Source organism: Labrus bergylta, chromosome 13, assembly GCF_963930695.1.
Source record: "Labrus bergylta chromosome 13, fLabBer1.1, whole genome shotgun sequence".
Taxonomy (NCBI): domain Eukaryota; kingdom Metazoa; phylum Chordata; class Actinopteri; order Labriformes; family Labridae; genus Labrus; species Labrus bergylta.
Genome location: NC_089207.1, coordinates 29145985 through 29171354, shown reverse-complemented (window position 1 = coordinate 29171354; position 25370 = coordinate 29145985). Strand labels below are relative to the sequence as shown.

Sequence of the window (25370 nt, the reverse complement as noted above, 5' to 3'; positions counted from 1 at the left end):
CGCCACTCTCAGGAAGCGGGGGGGGGGCAATAAATCAATAGACTGTCCCTCTCCAGTAGGGGCCAAATGTAAACAAATTGAAAAGGATGGAGAACAAAACAGATTGGTGAGTGAAACAGACATAGTCAATGGGGGCACAGTTACAAATGAAATGCCTTTGTGGTCGTTTCCTTCCAGCCTGTAGCGTGATGTATGCCGCTCTCTGCAACATGACGCGTGATAGAAACTTCAAATACTCCCGGAAAAAAAAAAAAACAGGTGCAAAGGATCTTGCAGAATCCTTTAAATTATTCTTAAGTACATGCATAAAAATGAACATCTGCAAATGCAAGGAGATGTATTCAGAGGCGTTGCTCTAATTTGTCAGCGCACTTCCTCTCAGAGACCTATGTCAACGAGCCAAAGCAACATCTTGCACCGTATAACACAAGGCGCTCAAGGGCACACGCACAGAACTCATGTGCATGTCAGAGCTGCATGCCACAAGTTTAAATTAATGGATCTTTAAAAGGTTTAGGTTTTTTTTTTTTAATGAGAGAATCTGTTGTAGCTTTTTATCAAACCTCTTCATATTTCACTGAGGTGGAATGGTGCACCACATTTGCGAAGCAGAACTAATGCTATATAAATCTGAAGTAATAAGCAGGCCCCGGGGACATCATCTAAATGAAGATTTTACACCAATTTAAACCTGCCTGCAATTTGAGTCCTGCCTTAAGTGCATTTGTTTAACAGGTGCTGGAGATGCGAGCGCTTCTCTCCGAAGTGTCGCTATGTCTCCTTTATTAATTTCTGGATTGGGAGTGGGCGGGGGAGTATGAAGAGAAAGGGGAGTTGACAAACACTAATCAAAGGTTCAGAGTGGGATGATTCTACCATAGAACCAATGTACTTTTGCTTCATTTGCAAACTAATGATTTAAACCCCCACAATCTGTTTGAGGTCAGCTCCTGTGTATTTTGGATACGCTTGACTATTAGCATCCCTGAAAGCTTCAGATGTGTCAAGCCTGCTCCCCCTCCAGTGATAGTCACCTACTTTAATTTCCCTGCAGGCCTCAGAGGGGGATGAATTCAACTAAAATCACAAGCTGTTTTGTTGGCAATCCTTTGTGGCCTATAATGAATCTAATGAATATAAAGAGAGAAGGGAGGGAGGGAGGGAGAGCGGGGGGGGGGGGGGGGGAGAGAAAGGGATGGAGGCGAATACATTTCAACCACGCTGTGTTGCTTTTACTTGACGATTTGTGACCCTCAACAATGGGACAATGGTGAGTGTTTTTGTACCCTTAATTTGCCTTTGTGTTTCAGCTTCATCTCTTTCAGCGCTGTGCATTGAAAGTCGTCAGTTGAAGAATAACTGCTGACTCCACGGTCCGGCAGACAAAGGGGAGGTTTTAAGATGAATCCCTAACTATCAGCACAGCCACAGGAGCAGAAAGGGAAAGGGGCTCAGAGACAACAACAGACAAGTCAAAGGTAGAATTAGCCAATCGGGGGGGGGGGGGGGGGTGCCCTGAAGCACTTCCTCTCTCGTCTAACACTCCACAAACAGCATTTCCACCTTCTTTTAAAGCTGCTGAACATTTACTACTCGCCCTCGGAGAGGTGTTTGGCACATACATTAGAGTTGCTCATCTGATAAGAGGGAAGGCTAGTGAAGGTGGAGGCCTGGTAGAGCTGCGGCGCTGCTGCTAAATCCAGCTGGCATGTTTCTGATTTCACAGGGCCCTCAGGTGGCAAGATCACATTAACAGCCTTGTTGTTCTCACATCCAACCCACATTTAGGTCAGGAGTTAAAGTTAGGAGGACTTGTATTTCTTAACACTTGGATCTATTCATGTAGCACAAAAGAGACTCTTCTAAAAAGCACAAAATGACCTCCCAGTTAAACTAAAACATTTCAGCACATGAACTTTAAAGAGCTGTAGTGCACGCCGGGAAGATGATAAAAAAGTTCTGTGTCACTGGTCCATGCCGGTATGCTCCCCAGTCCCTGTAATGATTTCTATTCATAAACATGCAGTGTGCTATCCTCCACCTGGCAGCTGCCTCTGTGCATATGAGATTACTATTATGCATCTTCCAATCCCAGGGATAAACATCTCTCCACTTTTGAAGTTTGCAAGCACGAGGCATATTTTAGCGCCATACTTCTTAAGCATCCCTTCAGGTATCACTAGCAATCTTTTCTCATTCTATATACATTGTTCAACTTTAATGGGTATCTAATTTGTGTTATCAGCTTACAGGGGCAGTAAGTAATAATTTGCATGGCTGCCCTAAGCAAATATGCTTCCATAAGCATCCCATAGTATAGACACAAGAATGGATTAACCTCCATATTGGCTATGCCCCGACGGTCAATGTTTTTTTTTTTTTTTTTAAGAAACAAGTTGAACAGATTGTTTAGTTTGGTGGCAAAAAAAAAAATCAGGGTTTACCACAACATGCTTCTGCCTTCAGATGCTATGTTGGATAAACTCCATCAACCTGAAGCAACAAGGACATAACATCAGTGGATCTATATTTCCAGCAATGTTGATACAAGCTAAGACTCCTCACTGGAACAAACACATAATAGAGCTTTTTACTTTTATTTATTCCTCTGATGACATACAGAAGGTTCTGTCATAAGAGGCCTCTTATAAATCCAGTTGTCCCCTAACCTGGCTCACAAAAAGAATGACTACGTCTTAGAGCATGTTCTTTCTTTCTGTCTTTGCAAGTAATTCATGTATTTTTTCGAGTTTTATTCCAGCCACATATTTGAAAAAGAAGGGATGAGAAGCGTAAGTGGTGTGAAGGTCAGGTGTTTTCAATATGTCAGATGTACACACAGAGGCTATCGGTGCTGATTATTTCAGAAGATTCTCGACTAAGACTCCTCGAGAAAAGGCGGAGAAAAGCCTTTTGAAGTCGTCTGAGAGCCCTTTACTCTCCGACAAGGTCCCAGCAGTCTGTCACACGGACGACAGGTTCTTTCTGTTTCTATTGGATTTCAAAAGGCAGTTACACTTCAGCGTAAACCCCGTATCAATACAGGTGGGTGTAAACATCCTCAGTCCACAGCCGCGGCTCAATCAACATTTGAAATGAGCCTGCACATATGTGCGGCGTGCTCACAGTGGCACTACAGGGTAAAACGGGGATACAGGAGAGTAGCTTGATATTCTACTGGCTTGCGTCAGGCATGTGTGTTCCGCTTGTTAGCTTAGTAGACAGTTAATTGCCATGGTGGGTGGTTAGAGTGCTAGGAGCCTGATCTTAGGAATATGTCATATTTGTTAATCGGACATGCAGATGCAAATAATGTGTGACAGACTGTGACCAACGCTACCGGAACATAAATGCTGTTAACTTCAGAAATGTTCTTGGCTGGGGAATATTACTGTATAAAGGCTATAAAGACAACCCACTGTTTATCTATTTATTTATTTTGTTTAGCTATTTCTGTGCTCGGGCCAATATGACAAAAGATGTGTGATAACGAGAAAAAAAAAAATCCTGCTGGAGTAGTAGCGTGCCAGATTAGGCTTTGTTGTGGGCTCTGTTTACTACAATCCCACGCTAGTTGGGAATTGTTGGCCTGATTACATTATCTGGGGCTGAGAATTCATGTAAACCAAGTGAAATCTGAACCCTGCACACCATGAAGGGAAGGAACACTCAGCCTAATTCATATTCCTAGAAGGATTTGTAATTTGCAAAACACATCAGATATCTGACAGGAGGGCACAGCCTCTTTAAAACTATGCTATTCAAAGTTGCGCACAGTCTGAAAAGCTCGTCCATAAAGATTGATTAAAGACGTAAAGATTTTGTATCAAAAGGAGGGGGTTCTGATTAAAGCTGCTACTTTTTTGCATCCCTCCTGTAATCTCTCTCACTTGGTGAAATTGTTGTTAATGCGGAAATAATATCAATGCAAACTATATTAATAACCATGGTGAGAGAAGTTGGAGCAATGTCACTAAATCAATGAAAACAAATCATGCACACCTTGCTATGATTATCCGGACGAGTGTGAATATTAATGTCTGGCGCTGAATCAATGTTAGGGGTTGCATATATTGCCTCCTGTGTTTACTCACGGTGAAGACATTTCTTTCTTTTATTTTTCTTCTGCAGCCCCCAAGAGGGATCGATGCAATACTAAATAGAGATATGATACCACCCATTGTAGTACTTCAACAACAGCAAAAAAAACACCAGCGATTGTGTTCTTGTAAACTGCAAATATGGGATGTTCAAATTTCAATTAACTTAGGTTTGTGTTTGCTGATATTAATTAAGAGGGCTTGCAGAGGGACACAAAAGAGACAGGTTTATTGTCTCGGATTATTCTCATGAAAGTAGCATTAGTATGTAGCACGGCGTTTACTAATTAACCGGCATGGGAGGCGAGACATTACACTGGGAACCTTTTGATTTGTGGGAGGTAATAGCATTGGGCAAGAAACAGATTCTTCATTTCATTATTTGATAAGAGGTCCTTTAATGAAAATATCAGCCCAGGAGCAACGCAAGTCAAAAATCACTACTTTGGTGTGAAAACATAAGTGCTTCAAGGAGTAAAGTTACAGGCATTGAATTACCTCATGACTACAGTTCATTAAATCAAATGTGAAACACACCTGGTGGGCTAATAGAGGTCAAACGTACAAGCAGCAGCATGAGAGTGAGGGGATGTGGCAGTCAAAGACAAAGCAGCATCTCGCCTCTCGCTGCAGGTTAATGAAATGCCTGCTGCTAAGTGTTACAGAGGATGAGACCGGCGCAGCCATGTGACAGCGTTGTATCACTGTCACAGAGAGAGCAATCATAACATTCCTCTCCTCCCACTCCAAAAGGTTCTTTTAAATTCCCTCGGCAGCAGAATGCTTCAGGGGGTCAAACACACCGAATCTCCAGACGATAATGGGCCAACTATCAGTTACAACACTCACCTGTAATCATTGGCCGGCATTAAAAGCATCTTTTTTTTCTTCCCCCCCTTCTGCATGCTTGACTGTGAATGCTTTTGAAATGGGTATAATGTCATCTGTGCCGCAGATATCTTCTGCTTTTGTGCATCTATCAGAGAAGTGAATGGTGGAGCCTATCGGTTACTCTCTGGAGGTGATGTTCGCTCTCTACAACTATGCTACAAACACATGAAGGCTATAATGTGCTGCCCGTTCCTGCATTATCTCCATTTTCAGGGTTATTTTGATTTCTTTTAGAAAAACATTTAAGTTTGTGCCAACTTTCTTTTTTTTTTTTTCCTTGAGCTTAATTTATAATCAAGCTGTAGTCGTGGTAAGAAATTAACATTTCCAAGTGTTCTAGGAAGCAACATTAAGACTATGTTGGGAAATTTAAACCAGAATAAGAGTAAAGCTTCAAATGAACTTCTCTTTATTATAACTGACTTATTCAATAAAGTTGAGATACAAACAGAGAAATCACGTCAAAGTAACTGATCGAAGTCATGAGACATAAAATTTCCATTACAGATGTATCACTTTGACGTTATCTTCTAAGATTTTAAAGTTTGTATTATTTGACTGTGATGTGTGTCAGATTATCCGCCCGGCTGTCCGTCTGTATTACCCTGTTCATTTTCACACTGACAGTTTGAAGAATAAAGACACAGGCTTTAAATACATCGCCCCACTGAAAAAAGGAATTCTTCCCCAGATGTGCAACTGATAATGTCAGCCTAATCTTTTAAAGCAACAGTATCAACTTTACTATGTATGTATTAGAAGAAGAAAAAAGGAATGACAGTCGCGGATTAGGTTTTAAAAAAATCAGCTTTAAGGTTGAGGTTAAATCTCATTTCTAAACCTTATTTTATTTTATGAGAAAATGACATGAGAAGAAATGCCTTGGTCCTGAAAATCAAATTATGAAGGTGCGACTTTTTCAGGTTGAAACAGAAATTATATATAAACATGGAAGTACAAATATTGGTCACAGATATGAAGAAGCCATTTGAGTAATTATAGAGGAAGATGAAATGGGCCAGTTAGTGTACTCTGTCCCACTTTATCAGGCATCGCCAGCATTGTCCACAGGGAGTTAACTTTTAGACTGTTTACTGGCTCAAAGGCCAGGCATGCATCTGAAGCCACATAGGCAAGATAATGCATCCCGGGCTACAAAAGCGGCCAAATCACTGTGCATTAAGACTGGACACACAATAGACAACAATGGCTTGCATAAACACTATTTAGAACTATTCACATGGCATTGAAGAGATGGGCGTCGACTCACTATTGCGGCAAAGCCGGCACATTGTGCCGAGGTGAAAAGAAGTCTAATGAACAGGAAGCCTTATTTGAGCGAGCTGACAGTAACCATACAACAGCCGCTTTGTGTGCTTGCCACCAACCCTGTGGGTCTCTACATTAGGAGAAATGATGAGAAAGTAACCCGAAAAGACACAGTGGGCCCTTGGACCCACGTAAATGCAGGCAGACAATAATGGGGGGACACAAGCTGTCCCCACCTTTACCCAAAAGCTGCACGTTTACATGCACAGAACATCAACCGCTCTCATGGCCGAGCATAAAAGCCCCCTGGCCAGATGGAACTTTGAAGTGCATCTGGGTTAGTTTACCACCAAAGAGTGCAATTTTAGTGCAGCTGCAGTAAAAATATATGTCATACATTTTAAATTATATCATACTCTGCAGGGGAAGTTTGAAATTCTCAAGTTTGATGAAGTAGACCCGCCCCCCTCCACACACACACACATATTCGCACTCACATTGCCCCCTGCCTCAAGCTTCATCAATCTTCCACAAAGGGATGACATCACCAATAAGCACGGCCTTTTGTATCTTTAAGCAATAAGCCTTATTTACTGATGAGATAAGCCCCGTGCCATTGTCTCAGCCTGCACTTTTCTTCTTTCTCTCGCAGTTGAGGAATCAAACAGCACTTTTGGAAGGTGACAGAGCATGCCCGGGATTTAAGGCTAAAGCATTCAAAGAGGTTTCCTGTTCGGTGGCTTTTCAAAGGAACATTTTAGCTAATTTAGTTCAAAGTATCAGGCGCAGGTAAAAAAAAAAAAAATCTACTGAAGTTTTGTTTTTAACACAATGTTCTGAAATCAATACATGCTCTTTTTTAAAATAACAAATGGATGTTATTGTGAATGAGTGAAATGATCGGGTGGTTTTTAAATACCACACTGCACTACAGCTTGAAACAAACCACAGCATGGAGAGTTTATGAAGCATGCATTACACATGTGACCCATAATTACTGTTTGTAGCAGTGTTAGTGGGTCGGTCTAAGTCCAGTCGGAGTTGGTCACTAAACTGCTGAGGCACCATGATGAAGTGTGGCTTATTAGAGCTAACATGCTCATGCTGGGAAGTTGGTTGAACTTCTCACAGCTGTTTCTGTCGGGTTTCTGGAAGTTGTAAAAATCTCTAATCAGTTGGAAATTTGCTAGTTTTTCTACTTTGCAAAGTGTGACAGGAAAAAGTCGTTCTAACTAGGTTGTTGCAACAATTTAAGATACATAGTGTCAACATATTTCAAAATTGAGGACCTATTTTTAACAAGATAAAAAGCCATTTTCTAACACACTACATCCACTGTCAGCACATGCATCTTAAAAAAACAACATGCCATTTGTTGTTTGTTTATCTGAGCTCCACATAGAGTCATGTCAGGCCTTGGGAACTTGTCAGATATTCAGTTTGTAGTCACTTTAGAAAAGGCTGAGCGCAGAGTCTCTGGGGAATTGCTCCAACCCCCCCACCCCTCCAACCCACCCCATGTCAGCAGCAAGGAACAAAGCCGCCATAGTCAATTCTCCTAATTTCACTGCAGCCTGTCGAAATCCTGTTCTCCCTTTTCTCCTTCTCTTCAACAAGTACTTTATGCCGGGATCAGTCAGGTCTGAGTCGCCCACAAAAACCTGAGGCTCCTGCTTCATCGTCTTTCAGCGCCGAGTTTGACACTCCCCAACTCCCTGCCATTCAGGCGCCTGCACCGTGCAATTTGTTTCCATTTGTCAAACAGCGGTATCCGTCACTAAAGAAAATGCTGGCACAACAGAAAGTTTGCGGAAAACATTGTCTCCTCCAACCCAAAAATGGGCCTTCAGACTACTTATTTATGGGCTTGTAACAAAACCACCTTAAACAATTTACACCTCTTTCACTTGTTATGGATACTTGTTACATTATTCTTCCCTAAACTGACAATAAAACATCTGAATACAACATGTATCACATCCTCCAATCAGCACCATCACTTCTTAAAGTGCGGATGCATCATCTCATTCTCTGTCTCCACATTGTGCTGACTCTTTTTTTTTTTTTTTTTTTTCTTTGGGATTAAACTTCATTGTGTGGACAGCCAGGTTTCTCACACATTTATTTATTCAAGCTATATCAGCACTATGTTGACAGCCTTTCTATTTGCACACCTATTCAGATATGTCTTAAAATGGCGCTATTATCCGGCGACGCAGGAAGGAACCCGCTTAATAATACTTATTGTGCAAACTTTGTTGTCACCATTCTTGTGCTGGCTGTTATCGACGGGAGAGGAGAGAGGATATATGCTGACTCTGATGTAGATAGTGCCATGAGTATTGCTATTGTGGCAGTTGCCGTGTGGTGCAGTCCCTGATAGGGTTTGGGATGCTGTCAATGCTGTGTCAGGTGCATTAGCACCTCAGAGACTCATGATGCTCCAGCTGCTATGAGCCCGTGTCTCCCTGGGCCCCTGGCCGCCAGCCTGACACCCGACACAAAGTAATCACAGATCACAGCCTTTAATCACTGAAACAAGCACTCCAGAGGACCCCACTGTCAATATCCCACTCTCTCATTATCTGTTTGGATTGCACATCCACACTGTCAGATAAACAGAGTGGAAAATTAAGATTAAAAATATGGTAATTTCATTTCAGGCAGCAGGCTCCTCTCACTGGCCCATTATGCTATTGATTACCTCTGAATTCAATTTCTCTTTTCAATGTAAACTTTAATCTATTCGCGAGCCAACAATTCAACTCCCCTGGGGCTATTTGAGAGTAAGTAACCATTTAATATGACGCTGGCTGCAGATTCACTGGCTTTAATGAATTGTGTAAATCACTCAGCTTTTAAAGGAACTGGTGTCCTGCAGTTCACGACCTAAATCTGGCCATGGTTAAATACCGTCTTTTATGCCGAGCTAAGTGTTTTCACTGACAGCCATCTATGAATGTGTAATCTGCTCTCGTCTCCATAAAGGCAAATTAAACAGCTCTTTCTAATTGAGCTGGTGATGACAAAATTACATTTTAATTGGGACTTAATCGCTATATTGCATTCCCAACATGCAGAAATAATAGAGTGTAGAGCTGCATTCATTTAACCAGCATGAAACTGAATGTAAAAATCACTTGACTCAACATAATAAACACGGGGTTGTTTTCCTTAACCACGTACCAATTTGTAGAATCGAGTGGTTGTAACCGCTGACCTGAAGCAAACACACCATTCGGACAGTTGAACATAGGATGAGCAGCAGCAGGAGGAAATGGTTAGTGAGTCAGTTTCATGAGACAGGACAATGTTTAGAACACATAATGACGACAGTAATGAAAGATTTTACAAATGCTGGTTTGTTTTATTTAAATTAAAGTGTTCGTTCTAATTCTAGGTAACTAGTCTACAAAGTGCAAACATCATGAAAACATCGCTTTCAGTTCAAGTCTATACATATAAAGCCCATTGACAAATGATAAATACATGCTTATAGATATTCAAACTAAACTTTTCATCGCATGATGTAAAATGTGCTTTTTGTTTTTAAAGCATTTACAGACTACACTTTAAAAAGAGTAAAGAGAGATAGATCATGTTACACTCAAGAGTGATTTGAAAGGCAACACACTCTTCTGTTTCTCATTACCATTACCAAGTTACATTCAAACTCTACTACTCCCTCCTGATAAGAGCTGAGGTAGACATAAAACCACTGTCATCAAAGTGCTGGAAAATGACTCAATTAAAACAGTGCAATCATGAAAAATCCATCAATCCATAGTCTAATTCAGGCACAATAATTAATGAAAACATTGTTGTCTATTCTCAGCTTCTTCTCGTCTATTTTTGAGCTTTTTCCAAATAATAAAAAGACCACCAGTCCTTCTTTGGAACAATGCTGGCTGTGAAAAAACATAATTCACACCAACAGTAATTTATCGCAGCTTGCTAAACAGGTCTAATATGTGCACTCTTCTGAGTAACAATGGGAGATTGAAGCTACCCAAGAGGCCTGAGCACTCATACATAAACATAGCATGGTGTAATCAATAAACAGCCAATGCAGTAATATGCTGTCAATAAAGGCACATCCTGCCTCCGATCATTCTGCTGCACACCGTAGGACTATGCCAGTCGTATTGAGCACACACTGCACTCGGCCTGCTGGGAGTTTAAAGACATTTTAATACACAGAGAGGAGTCTAAGTACATGTGGTAAAAAGCTTTGGTCAGCAAGGGGCCGCAGCGACTCTCCAAAGTGTCAAAGAGACGTCTCAAAGATGACACGGATGTCCTTGGCACAGCTTACGTCTGTCACCCGCTTTTTGTTCATGTAAACCTGGAAGTGTATCAGGGAGGCAGTGTCACAGAACACAAGCACACAGTCTGAGCTAATCTAAGCTAGAATCTGCTAAGGTGTGATTTATGACAGGTGCAGTCAGTGCTGGCGGATGGGGATTTGTCGCTCGCTGAAGCATGCAAAAGTGGCTTATTTAAGCCTCAGAAACAACTGTGAAATTCAAGGGATGTTATCGGAGATAATCTGAAATATTATTGGTGTTATTTTAACAAATGTTTCTTTTTTTTTCAACACAAAGAGAGACTGACAGAAGCACGATTTCAATAAGAGAAAGTTGGTGAAAAACGGGTGAAAGCAGGTCGGCCCTCGACGCGGCCCTTCACTGTCCGCTCTGAGATTCTCTTACAACACGTACAAAGGTGCTAGTGGTTGATATCAGATTATTGAATGTATTTAAACCTTGACTGACAACTATAGAAACTTGACACACAACATGTGGACCATCTCAGTTTAATTTAATAAGTGGTGCTAGACAGTTATGGATGCTGAAGTAATCTGATCTAAGGAGAGCACCCTACAATAAAGAAAGGGTGGGGGGGGGGGGACGTAAGGGCTTGAACAATGTCACTAGCAATCCTCCAGTGTGCAGGGTAAGACGATACCAAATAATACCACAGTGTGCTGAGTCTTTGAAATCAGTATTTTACTCATTTCACTCTTCTGGCTGAGGAGATACAGTCCTGCTGATAAATTTGTGCGAGGGACAGAGAGAAAATGAAATGATGCCTACTTTTTTCTTATTTCACAAAGACCTGTTTGAAGTTGCAATGTGGTATCTGTAGTCCCAGACAGATGCACATAAAATGGAATTGAACAATGAATAGCCAGCTCTTATCTGCTCAGTGTCTGAAGGGGAAATACATCACAAATGAATTTCACAGGGAAAAAATATGGACATTCTCTATTACTGTAATCCCCATAGAAAGTTTATCCGAAATCGCGATGAAGTTAAACCCAATATTTCCAAATAGATATTGCGCAAAGAAAGCTGCTTTTCTAGAATCATCTCGAAAATGATCTGAAAATTACATTATGAGTAAAAACCATTATATAGAGAGTTTCTCTGATAAAATCAGAGGATGTTAATCTACAAAGGGACAATTTCTCTCTTTTGAAATCAATGCTATGGTGTTGCAACACTCCGAGTAGGCACTGGAAATTAAAATGGTAATCAAGTGTCTTTGCATTGTCAGGGCTATGCACATCTTTTCTCTCTCCACTGTGTTATTTTGGAAGTGAGCAATGAAGTCTGGATTAGTTTAGGATCTATTTAGTGACAAAGGTGGGTGTGGTTACCTGTTTGGCTGTGTGCAGCAGCGAGGCAGCCTCAGCCCTGCCTGTCTGTTGGACCATCTGGTAAAAGAGCCCATCCTGGTTCTGCAGCAGTACATACGGCTGGTCATACTCTTGGATTCTTCCAGCTGCTAGAACCTGCAATCAGACACACAATGCAGGGTGTGTATGTATCTGTTTGTTTGTACCACCTGTACTTTTCTTTGGGGAAAAATGACATTTCAGCTGTTTCTCTGCTGAGTGATGCATGCAGACTGTGTAAGAAGAATGGGGGAAACAGTAGTTCTGTGCAAATAGGAACCATCCATTTCATGTGACTCATGCAACAGCAAACACAGGTGTCTGTTTTCTGCTCAACAGTTCCATGGACAATAAGCGCAGCCTGTTCGTAGCGTGAAAGTCAAGCCCGCTGACTCTGACAGACTGGAGATCAGTGAATGATCCGTGTATTTATCCTGGCATTTCAGCGGCTCAGGGGTGGTCCTCAGTCAAATCCAACAATCACACCTTTAAAACACTCGAGAAAATTACCATCATTTCTGTGCTATCACGTGCACTATAAACCACACAAAGAATAGTACCAATTTAAGCAGTTTGGAAGAGACTGCAATTATATCACATACAAATTTTAACAAGCTCCATCCCCTTACAGGCGTAATGAGTAGTTTGTCAATGCTTAAGCCCAGTTTCAGGGCGTGTTGAGTGTGAAAGGGAGACTACTGCAGCTGCTGTCATAATCTACAGTTAAGGAGCAAAATATGATGAGAAATACTGTGTCTAAACATTGCACATCTTATGATTTGAAAAGGCAATTCAGGTGGGCCTCGGTTTAGTTCTCATGGAGTGCATAACAATCTGGGGCCGTTTAACAAGAGTGCAGGTGTGAAACAGCCCTGCTGTGTGATTTTTGGCTTCTCCCTGCAGCCCCCTCAGTGACCGGGCAGCCACCAGGTCGTGCCCTGCCCTCCATAGACGCTTAACAAATGCTGCCACAAATGGCACTAATTGGCACCTCTGCAGGCAGTTGCAGGAAGGGGCCAAAGATCAAGTGGCACAAGCGCTCGCTCCATAACAGGGAACGCTGTGCAGGAAAAATCAGGCCAGCTGTTGCAAAATAGGGCAAGTGAATTAAAAGTCTGCTAAGATTGTCAAGGAGGCTCCTTGAAAAAAAGGGAGAGGGGTACTACAAATCTTACTGGGGTTCAACGTTCAAGGTAAGACTTAACTTTTTATAAAGTTTTTGAAGGTGTATCTGAAAATGTAAGGAATTGTAGCCCCTTTTCTGGCTCTTTTTTCATATTGCTTTCATGTTTCCTGAAGAATAAAGGTCTCATTTAATATACTGACTAAAATGTTGGCTGATGGAAATGTACTGTGCTCATACTTACCAGTATTCTGTCACAGTCAATGATAGTGTTAAGCCTGTGAGCGATGGTGAGGACGGTACAGTCTTGAAACTTGTCCCGGATTGTCTGCTGAATGAGGATGTCAGTTCTAAAGAAGCAGGGAACACAACACCTCAGCACAAAAAAAACTCTCTTCATATAGACCCTTGGGCAGGGATTTTACTAAACACAGGACAATGGCTCATCAGCACAGAGGTATGTGCAGCAGCAGGAATAAAACACAGAAGAACCGTGGAGCTGGTTTTCTTTACCTTTTACTTCTGTTATCTAAAAGTTCATTATAGGGATATGTGAGTTTTCTCTACTTTTGCAGTGTCACAAGAAAACAAAATTATAGTTCTTTCAGATTTGATTCCATACAATCGTTTTTTTTTTTGAAAGTCATACTTTTAATGTAATTCCTTAACTGTAGTGAATACTTGGATGTTTTCTGCACTTATTCTCTGATCAATTCATCACTCTGTTCAGAAGATTACTGACTGCAAGTGACATGCTCTTATGATCGAGTCATCAATGATGTACGCATCCTTTAACATAAAATGTGTTATAGTGTTATAGTTGATAAATGGTGCTTCTTCATGGGGGTTCAGATTATAGTTTTTATTGTACAACTCAGTAATGGTGCTAACGTTTAAATAAATTAATATAAAATCCTGATCTGAGTTGCACTAATTTACAGTTAATAAGCTACATGTGGAGAGGACAGCACAAATATTCCTATTTAGTGTTCTACTTGAAGACTCAAGTGTCCCTGACCTTGGGTCCACATTGGCCGTGGCCTCATCTATGATGAGGATGCGGTTTTTCTGGAGGATGCTCCTGGCCAGACACACCAGTTGCCTCTGGCCCATGCTGAAGTTGGACCCCGACTCGGTCAGCACTGTCTCCAGCTTATTGGGCAGGTCCTCCACCACGGCCTTCATCTGCACCTGCAGAGAGAGAGAGCAGAGCCCCAACCCTTCATTACTCCTGCATAAAGGCTTCCTGTGGGGATGTCTTTAAAGAGCTATCCAAACACACCCATTAACCGCCTGGCACAATGCAGGGCCAGGTCCACTGATGACCTTGGCCAGTGCTCTCTTGTGGCCAGCCTCTAGCTTTAATCCAGGCCACCAAACCCATTCAGAGGCAGGACCAGGAGCTGAAGCCCTTCACTGTGGGGGGAGCCTTCATCCTGGTTGGCCTGACTGCCCAAACATATCTCCCCCAGCACTTTCAATGGTTCCCAGTTACAAGCCGCACATTGAGCTGGGCCCCATGGCCCTAATGGGATTTCCCCCCATGACTTGTGGCGAGCAGGGAGCCTGAATGGTAGCATTGTACAGGGGGACAGAGGGATCCCCCCCTGGGCCGGCGAGGGGGAATCATTCAGAGCCACGCTGGAGTACCTCTTGGAGTGCATTCCACAGGTCCTCATCTGTGTGCTGTCTGAAAGGGTCCAGATTCTTCCTCACAGAGCCCGTGAAGAGAACTGGGTCCTGTGGATAGATGGATATAGAAAGAGAAGGCCGTGGCCAGTTAAGATAATGACGAGGGGGAAGATGTATGAAAGGGTTAAGACAAGCTTTACAGAGTGCCGCTATGCAGAAGACGTTCACAAAAGGCTTTCTCCACTCAGGAGCTCTATACAATGTTCAATAAGTTGATAATTTTACTTAAAAAACCCAAGCTTGCTGCTTGGTTGTCTCGAGTTCATACTATGACACAATAAAAAGCGCAATCTAGTCACCGTTATCATAAAAGAATTTCATACAAGAGCTGCAACTCTAACTGCTAATCTCTAGAGTCTGCCAAAAGTAACAGCTTTGCTCTGAAAGTTGAACTATCACATCAGTTCACTGCCCTTTTGAATTGACAGTCTCAGGTCGCAGACAGCTCGGACATCCAAGATATGTATTTATGGTGAGCCACACTCCTGTGTCAAGGTTCAGCTGGAGAGTAAATAAAGCTCTTTATTACAGTGCAGCGGAACAAGCCTGCAAGCCCACACTCCTCCAACATGCCACTCTGTCTGTGGTTCACCTGATAAACAGGAGGAAGGCGGCATTGTCTCTTGTCAGATCAGATATTTACTCATAAATCCAGCTCTAATGTTGAAGTGATTCACCCAACACTTACTAAGACTCTCCCAGAACATCGTGCTTCTTGTGGCACACAGCTGCTGTAGATGAGGTTTTCATATTGCATCATTGTCTGCATTGTTGTAAAGGTCCAATAATACAGATGCACTCTCATTTTGAATTATAACGGAGGATGATACCTTAATGTTTGAAGTAGCCATTTGAAACCATCTTTAACAAGATGTGGTAAGCTATAGCAGCAAGTGTTCGTCTGTAACAAAAACGTAGAGGCTTCCATTGAATCCATATCAGTCAAAGCAATGACATAGGTAATATACCTAATATAATATAGGTAACATTATATGATTGTCTTACAATAATATTTATTGCAGAATCACAGTGTCACAATATTATCGTTATCGTCGTATCACATCATATTGTGCGTTACCCTGTCATTCCCACCCCTACTCATGTGTGTTTTAGTGCATAGATCGTGACAGTGAGAGTATACAACCCTCACACACAGAAATCATGTCTGAACAAACCTTCTGCAGGTCAGGAGACTTAGAACCAACTGCTCAACTTTCATCCATGAAAATAAAGCTTCCAGGACTTCATCCCTGCTACGTCTACCTCGCAAAAATGTTCCACCTCTCTACTTCCAATGAACTTTTTTTTTCCTTCCGTCACAAAAAAAATACAGTCTTGTCATTAAGCCAGCTGAAGTCCCAATTCAAACTAGTTTTGTGACACACTTTAATTGAGGATTCAATGTTAGGTTGCAAAAAATGCTTTCAAGCACAGCCTTTCCATACAGTGATTACGTGCTTCACCAATTCTAAGCCCTCTGTTTGCCACAGAATTCATTTCTTACTAAGTCATTCCTGAGAATTCAATAGAAACGGAAATGGATCCTTTTTTTAATGCCATATGCTAATAAAAAAAGCTTATCATAATCAAATCTGTGGGTTGCAAATAATGGAACTACTCACTGGCAATGTATAGCACACTCTCAAATTCCACATGAAAATGTAAGGCAACAAGCAATGTATATCAAGTTTTTCTCTTTCCATGTGAAAGGCTGACAGAATATCACTTCATCTCTGATGTGTGGAAGGAGAATAAAAAGGCTTTCAGATGAATTTGTGTGAATCCAAGAGGCTTCTCACTATAAGCTTGTAAAACTAAGAGCTCCTTACAAAGAAACTCTTCCATCTGAACATGGTAAGACTTCATATCATGAAAATGGCATCCAGTGTAGGATACTGATGGGCGTGCATTTGAGGTTCCGACTCTAAACCTGCCACTTTGTGCAAGTCTCTCCCTTAAGGAGAGTCAGACTGAGTAAACAAAATCACATCAAACACACATCACATCCATCTCAAACTACTTTGGACTCCGAAGTAAAACTTTATCTGAAGTTGTTGTGATGCCAGAAACCTATCAAATCCATGGAGAAGCATTAATGAAACTGTTTTTGGGCATCTTGGCTGCACCCCTAGAAATGTTTGCGACTTGGGCGAAGTGACGGTGTGTGAGGGGACTCTGACTGTAAGGATGGGGGAGACTTCTTCTAAGCAGCTTTCCCATGTTTGGGGGGTAGAGGGCTAATCCTCTGTCAGGGATGGGGAACTGCTCTCTTCACAGTACAGGCCGTGGGAGTCTTCTCCCCTCCCTCCACTCCGCTGACACTCACCCGCAGGCTGGCATTTTCTTAATGCCGTATCAGTTTCAACAAGCGGAAATAAAGTTAAACTGTCTCAAGGCATCCGTTTGTCTCACTTTCAGAAATCCCCGGAGAGACGACTGTAATTCTCCTCACTTGTTTTGGCTTTTTAAAAGCCAGGCATATTAAAAACAAGGGCCAAAGCATGAAGGTGTCTGTTAGCAATGTTCATCTGACATTTCTGCCATTTCTCAAATCATTAGGATCAACGTGTCTCACAGAAAGTGTCAAAACATGTCCAACAGTTTTAGAAAATACCAAGAGAGCAACATTTAACAAATAAGTTGAATTCATCGAGTTACATTCTCATAAATGGTAGCTAAATTTAAGAATTTGGTACTTTTTTCTTTCGAATGTATCCGATGGTTCAAGACACAAAAGCTTAGATTGTGAGACATTTCAAAAGGGCACCTGTGGGATGATGGACATTTTTTGGCGCAGTGTGTGCAGACCGATCTCAGAAGTCAGGAAGCCATCGATCATTATTCTTCCTTCAGGTTCTGCCAGCCGGAACAACGCAGAGATCAGGGAGCTTTTACCGGCACCAGTGCGTCCGACGATGCCAACCTGGAGTGGAGAGAAGAGATGGTTAGATATTATTATGGTCATTAAGGCCATCCATCATACAAGTGCTTATTGTGTCCCTGAGGGTACAATCATATGGCTAACTATAAAGGAGACACTTATATGGTGTAGAGTTTTAAAAAGGATTGTTTGGAAAATCTGACAAATAATATTACTGTATGTGTGGTATGTAACGAACTGTAGAAGTAGTCTGGGATCAAGCTTTTCAAGGGAGTTAAAATCTAGTATAATTGTATTGATATTATTGCATTAAGTAGCAGGTAATGCATTTGTCATACCTGGAGTGTTAGCTCGTTTAGTGTTATATTGGGATTTTTTTTGTCAGCCAGTGGGAAGAGTCTAGAATTTTGACTTTTTCATTGAGAAATCACTGCGGAGGGTACTGACAAGAAGACTGGTTATTATACAGTACATAGCAGACACTCGGGCAAGCACGCACTCCACTTGAGAATTCCTCAAGTTTTCTAACTTCTTTAATCTGATAAATAATCTGCTGTGGTCAAAAACCATAAAAAATCTCACTCTGTTGTAAACTAGCTAATAAACTAGCTAATGAGTTAGCCATGAATGTTAGCTTCTTAAGATGATAACTTGGCCTTCACCAAACCCTCGCTACGCTCTAAAACAACACTTGAGGCTTTAGTAACATAGTCGGGAAACCAATGTGTGACATCGCGGTGGACCTGTTCATTGTTTATTCATTCTATGGTTAAACAGAATTATTACAAAATGTTAGCATGCTAACATTTTTAAACTAAAACTACATCTGAGGCTGATGGGATTGTCATTGGTTTCACAAGTCTTGGGCCATGAATGGTGTGTTCAATTCCACGCACTGCTATGTGTACAACACATCTTAATCGCATAGAAATAAAGAGTACCCATACAGAAAATAACTTGTCCCGGTTAAACTGATCACAGAATATTTTTTACATTTGGTCAAAGCAGAGTATTTTCCACGATCAAGATCCGAATTCAACCTTGGATATGATGACAACGATGGCACCACAAGGCAATTTTTTTTCTTAAGGAACTGGGCTGCTGATGCCACACGCTGCTGCCTGCCAACACATAGGTTTGTAAATTAATATGGCATTACATAGCCAAGTGGCAACCTTTTGTTTAGTCTTGGATTTACCAACAATACTGCTGCCATAACAAAGAAGGGCTGTGTGTGCCTCACAACATACCAACACACAGAGAGGTTGTAATACTACCATTATTCCCCCTCTTTGCCTATTTAGGTGGAGGGTTGAAAGGATCAAGCTCAATGATCCGGGAACTAAATTAACTCTAAATGTAATTAAATGCAAAGGGTGGGGTATTTCTGAATATGAATATAGAGCTCTCCGTTTATACCATAGACTGTATAAACCATAGACTGTAAATATTACTGGACGAACCCTGACCCGTCTGTTACATAGGCAGAAAATGAGTCCAATTGACGGCCGCATCCATATTGGATTTGCCGTCTCAACCTAACTTCGGATCAACCTAGCTACAGCAGTAAGGCGGGACCGGCGGGACTTAACTCCGCCCATTCAGCTCGACGTTAGCAGTCCACTTCACAGCATAGCTAACAGCTAGGCCGCTATCATCAACTATTCCTGCTCGTCCTGAGAAACCTCTATAAACAATAAGTTAACATTTAACTTTTCTACAACACAGTTAAAACTAATTATATTCAACCCAAATATTTAATTAAAGTTTTAAAACTACACTTTGTTAAATATACAATCATGGCTATTAGTTATTTGTCAGAGAAGTTAGACTTTGTCAGTGTTAGCAGAGAAATACATTAACAAAGTTTAATCCATAAACTGTAAATAAATATGAGACATCCAGAAGAAATCAATATTACAAAGCATACAGTTCATGTTACTGTTCTGACAATAAGAGGAATGTCTGCGTCTTATATTTACTGATGTCAACAGCGAGGTGGGTGAACATGACGATTGAAAAATAATTATTTAGTATTTATGATAAGATATTTGTTTTCTATTGAACCCTATGAAGTCATGGAGTCTGTGGACAGTGTCAGCTTCACACCAAAAACTAAGTATTAGAAAAAATAGTTTTTAAGACTGGCATCTATTATGAGTTGCAGCTACCTTGTTCAATATTATTCCTGCAGATGTGGCTCATAACAAAAAAACAGCCTGAGCTGTCACATGTAGTTAACTGTACATTTTGTCTTGTCTGAGGCATTAATTGAACATCTTTGTATTTCTCCTATAGACACAGTGTGGATTATTGGTGACTTGTCCGTCGAGGTGCCCAGAGAGCTGCAGAGACAGAGGAAGAAACCTGAGCCTCAACAACATCTGCATTTGTTGGTTCTTCTGGGGTGGACTTCGGTTGCTTCTCTTCAACAGCTCGCTGCGAGGGAGGTCTCCCCCGGATGGCCTGAGTGATGACACCCACAGGCTGAGAGCTGGAGCTGAGGCGGGTTTTAAGCCTCTTGACAAACCGTTACACCGCGCCCACCTGTCAATCAGGTCAGCTACACGCCTTATTGTGAATAACTCTTATCCTTCATCAAATCAAAACTGATGAGTCATCAAAACATTCCCCCCCGTACAGTGTGTGTCCATCGAGACATGAGCTAATCACACCTATTTGTTTGTTTTGTACCAAGCTGTAAACATGTTCATCTCTGCTGTAAAAACAGACTTTTTTTAATGTTGTTTTTCAGATTAAATAAATATTTCTATATAAATAGACTCCTTTATGTCTACTTATGTGTATACATTTCAGATTTTAAATGACAAGACTAAAATGTGCATTAATGCTCAACTCAATAGCTTAGGGAAGGAAGTCTACTTTTACAACTTTTTATTCTTTTGATAAATACTAATGTAGTTCATTTCTTAAAATGGGATGGAACAGAGTCATTGCAAAATGATGACCTTAAACACAGCCCCATTCTTAAATCAAGATACATCGAGAGTAAATAAGATCAATAACTTGTGAATAAAAACAGTTAAAAATGATTTAGAAATGTAGTCTTCCCAGATTAATATCAAATAATATCAACTTCTCCCATCTAAACTGGACAAAGGGTTTTAAAATGGGAAGAAAATGGTTTGATTGCAAGTTGTTTGGAGGAGATCTAGTTTTATTTGAACAGCATGAATAAAGTCTTCCAAGGTGCAAACCCTCCTCCTCCTCCTGAAGCCTGTGGAGCTCCTTCATGTACTGCTGTCTTATCTGCTGGCCATCTTCTCTCAGCAGAACTTCGACTGTTGAAAAGTCATTCAGAAGAAGCTCGAGCATGTGACATGGATCCAGGAGAACATGGACTTTTAGTGAGGGGTCTTCAGGATGGAAAAGAAAGAGAGAAAATATCAGTTATTCATTAAATCATTTTTTTGTTCTCATCTATTTTTCTGTATTCATCTGTGTGTAAGAGCACATTTATAAATTCAACAGTGTACTACCCAGACAACAAAGGTACAGTATTCAGGTAATCAACATCTATTCAAAGTTAAGAAGATAAACATTATTGTAATCATGCTGTTTCCAGCTCTCTCACTCACACAATGATATTCCACATCAAATTGTCTCAGATTTTGAGGAAAAATTAAGCAGTTTATAGTGGATAGTACTTCATCTTAACATGAAACAAATATAATCTGAATTATTTAAATCAGTAACAGGTCCCAACTCTCTGTGCTTTAGTATAGAACATACAGTAACTCATTTATTATTAACATGAGCTCAGTACATGGCTGTATTCTTCAAACTATTTCTTATACTTTATATCTATGTGCTTTATAGCTTATTTTCATTCCATATGTTATTTATATTTCTACTGCTATAGTCTGTGTATGAGTTCAGTGAAAATTAATATGGTTATTAATATAGTTCTTACTGGTTACAGATACTCTTACAAAGTGATTTTTTTTAATTTGGTAACAGTTTGCTCAAATCTAAAGACACTACATCAACCATGTAACTTTAATGTCATCCTCTATAACCTACATAGCACCTTAGGTTCAGTTCAGTTTATGTTACTGATGGATAATTACTACACAAAGTTTGTTTTTTAATGTCCACATTTACGTATCATCATAACGTCAGATAACCACCGAGGTGAACCTTTAGCTTCTAACATCACACAAACTCATTATTTTCAACAACAACATCTTAACAACAAACATTTCTAAACCACTGACCGTAAATAATGTAAATAATGTAAATAATGTAAATAATGAGCTACACTGAGTACAGTTAGCCGACTGGTTTACAAGCTAACGCTAAACAAGCTAGGTCCGTAAATATAAATACCGACACATGAGTAAGCAGTAAATATAACACTACTATATCACTTACCGAAAAAAACTGAAGTATCAACTTGTTGGATGGTCTGTTAACCGCACAGCAAGCCATGTATGTTGTCAGATATGTGTTAAACAAACTCTCCAAACGAAGTAAAAAAGAGGAGAAATCAGACGGATCAAGCTGTTAGCCTCCTGACCTGCTGACCGCGCAGAGCTGTCAATCAAATCTGCCACAACCCTTATATGGGCATAGTCATTTTCCTTAATACAATAAAATCCGATGAGTTATAAAAAAAATTCACCCCCCCCACAGTGTGAGGAGAAGGGGCCGTCAACTTCTCAGATATATCTCGTTTTTTGAACCAGGCTGTAAACATGTTGATTCCTGTGCTAAAAACGGGCTTTTTTGGCTGTGGGCTTATGGCACTTCCGGCGCTTCTGCAGCCAGCCTCAAGCGGAACCTTGAGGAACTGCAGTTTTTTGTACTTCCGCATAGGCTTCATTTTTCGAGACCGGAGGTTGCCCCTTGGTTTATACACATCACCTTGTTGTACTGAAATCTAAATTCTTTTAGCCAAAGTATAGGCAAACAGTTATCTTAATTGACACAAACTGAGAAAGAGTTGTTGAGTGTCCTGACACATTCCACACAAATGCGCCCCAGAATACACAAGATTAGCACATGGCAAACACGTCAACACAAACTGATGCCTTCACCTGGCCCTTGTAGGAAACATTTCCGAAAAGCTAACAATTTCCCCCCAAACCCCCTGTGACCTGAAACCATGGGATGCCACTGACTCTTTTATTGTGACAGTAGAATATGACAGACCCCTCTTCCAATGAGTGTCCACATATGATTGAACTGATAATAGAACCAGCAACCTCCCTGTTAAACAGAAATGAGGTAGTTTGGATTGATAGATAGAGGGGGCTACAGTTCAGAACCAAAAAGTCCTAGTTATGCAGACCTGGGCTCCTCAGGATACCTAAATAAGCATTCTACCCAGGTGGTAGCAGGGGTTACCGACCTTAGATGTTTATCATGAAGATATTTTTCATTGAGGAATTTCAAAACATTATTCCAACCCTTGACTCAGTTAAACAGAAGCCACACAACATTTAAAGGGAGAATTCACTCCACTTCTTTCTAGTCCACCGCTGGTTTTATTATCCTTTGTATTACTTGTATTTTATTTCCATGTCTTTTTTTGGCCAAAATGCTCTACAAAGCTTTATCCACTTTTCTAACAATAATTGAATGCCGTGTGTTTGAGGAGGAAAGGAACTTGCATCATACCAGGAATATCTTCTAGACGTCCTTCTGTTTCTCTCTTACACAGGTACAGAACACAGAAAGAGACACCTGCCGCAGCCTAGACAAAACGCCAGCTTGTGCCACTCAAGTCAAATGAAGGAGTGATCATGGGACCATTTGTTAGTCAGAGAAACAGAGTTCCTATCCTTCGGGCTAATGTGGGACCAAGGGAGGGTGAGGGTTAGTGGTGACGTTATCAGTTACTCAAAGAGTTGAAGGAAGACAAAGGTAACTTCCAACAGCCATGCAGAATCAGAAAGAAAGCTTGTACAGCTAAATGGAAGTCAGCCATCATTAATTCCACCTATCCCTGCTTTGACATGTTAAAACATTAGCTAATTGAAGGAACTATTTTGAGGGCTCAAATTCCCTCTATTGGTTTATAGCGCAAGTAAAGAGAAAAGAAAATTCTTTCCTCTAAACAAATAAGAAAGTCCTTGGTTGACCTTTCAAAACCATCGATGAGGGTATGTTACAAAGAGCTACGTTTTCTTGATCTGCCATCCAACAGCTATGTCAAATAAAGCTACAGTAACAGCCACTGTATGGTAGGGAGTTAGGAACAGATGGTTTGACGTTTAAGAGAAAAAAAATAATTAAAACGTGTTTCAAGTAGACAATCCCAAAATCCATTGACTTCCTTCTTGTGATGATTAACCTTTGAAGGTAATGGCATATATTTAGGAATTTGGTACCAAGACTTTTCTGTTTACTGATTGTTGTAAAGTCAGACAAGAGTTGAAACATGAAAAAAAGGACCAGATAGTCAATGGCAACTATAAGCGGATATCTTTTTTAAAATAATAAAATGTTAAATACTTTAGATATAGTAGCGAACAGGTCCAAGAATTGCTTTTTGACCAATGTGTCGAGCCTCTTTTTCCTTCCACACAGTCTGTATTCCTGTATGCAACAAAGCATGCTTAAAACGTCATCGGTCTATACTCCAACAACGACGGACAACAAATAGAAACCAGAACGCTTGCCCAAAATGGTGTCCCTCGCCTACAGATTCTGCATTCATATGCAGATATCTGTTTATAGACTGGCTAAAAGGAGACAAAATGTGAACCCAAAGGCTTTGTGTACCTGTCCATCCATCTCAAGCTGCCCTCAAAGAACACCACACTTCTTTCAGATTAGCAAAGAAGGTAAACAAACGTCATTTGGAGCTTTTTGAAGAATTTGATGGTTGCAGGGGTTTTTTTTCGTAAGAGAAACAGTTTCGTAATGCATTTCAAAACAGTGTTTGGCATGGATCAGTCTCAATTTGTCTGGCTGTCATCAATCAAAATATATGAAAAACCGTAGCATCACACATATCATGCTACCGTTGCTATTTCAAACAACACTTAAAAAAGTCAAAGTTCATGTACGAAGCCATATTGCACAATTTAAAGTTGATTTATATTAACATTTATTTATATCAAAATTAATCTTAAAGGCATAGACTGTGTATAACTGGTCTTTGAGTCCTATGCCCACATCAGATATCTCCCATGACAATGAAGGGTCAACTGTTGTGTTGTTAGTTGTTATATGTGTGTGTACAGTATATGAGTGTAGCGAGAGCGAGAGGGAATGGATGTTATATTGTAGTTGGTAGGGTTCCTTGTGGAGGAGTGTCAGGGGAACTGTCAGGATACACAAAGCCTTTCACCCTCATGGCATGTGGCAGAGATCCCTCCCATGAGCCAGGGCCTCAACACTTATCAACCCATCCATTGTGAAATCAGCCGCCCTGGCCAACCATAGCCATGCAAAATACACCCCCTGCATTAAACACAATTTCAATCATCCTCAACCATCTCTCTCTCTCTCTCTCTCTCTCTCTCTCTCTCTCTCTCTCTCTCTCTCTCTCTCTCAGTGAATAAACAGTTGTCACCGTCAGGTAGCTCAAAATGCAAATAGGGAACAAATGGATCCACTTGAACAGTCTTAATTACATGATATGTATTCCATGAATCACAAATGGTATAGTAGTGAAGATTCAGCAGCACAATATGCTGTCCCTTTAATAATTGATTTGAAAATAAAGCCACAGAAGAAAAAAAAAAATCACACCACACCTTC

The 25370-nt window shown here is 40.7% G+C and overlaps 1 protein-coding gene across 5 annotated transcripts in view; it reads right to left on the bottom strand.

Annotated features, from left to right (window-relative positions):
* The window catches only part of LOC109984357 (ATP-binding cassette sub-family C member 4-like), a 67506-nt gene that overhangs the window by 14875 nt on the left and 27261 nt on the right, over positions 1–25370 (bottom strand). For 3 of the 5 annotated variants that reach the window (XM_065962215.1, XM_065962217.1, XM_065962216.1), the window contains 5 exons: positions 17523–17678; positions 14714–14803; positions 14082–14254; positions 13308–13413; positions 11923–12057 (listed from right to left, as the gene is read on the bottom strand). In XM_065962215.1, coding sequence (XP_065818287.1) covers positions 11923–12057; positions 13308–13413; positions 14082–14254; positions 14714–14803; positions 17523–17678 — 660 coding nt within the window. Of the gene's footprint in view, positions 1–9587; positions 10606–11922; positions 12058–13307; positions 13414–14081; positions 14255–14713; positions 14804–17522; positions 17679–20344; positions 21014–25370 lie in introns of those variants that run through there. The other 2 variants (XM_020634468.3, XM_065962218.1) reach the window with 2 other exon arrangements.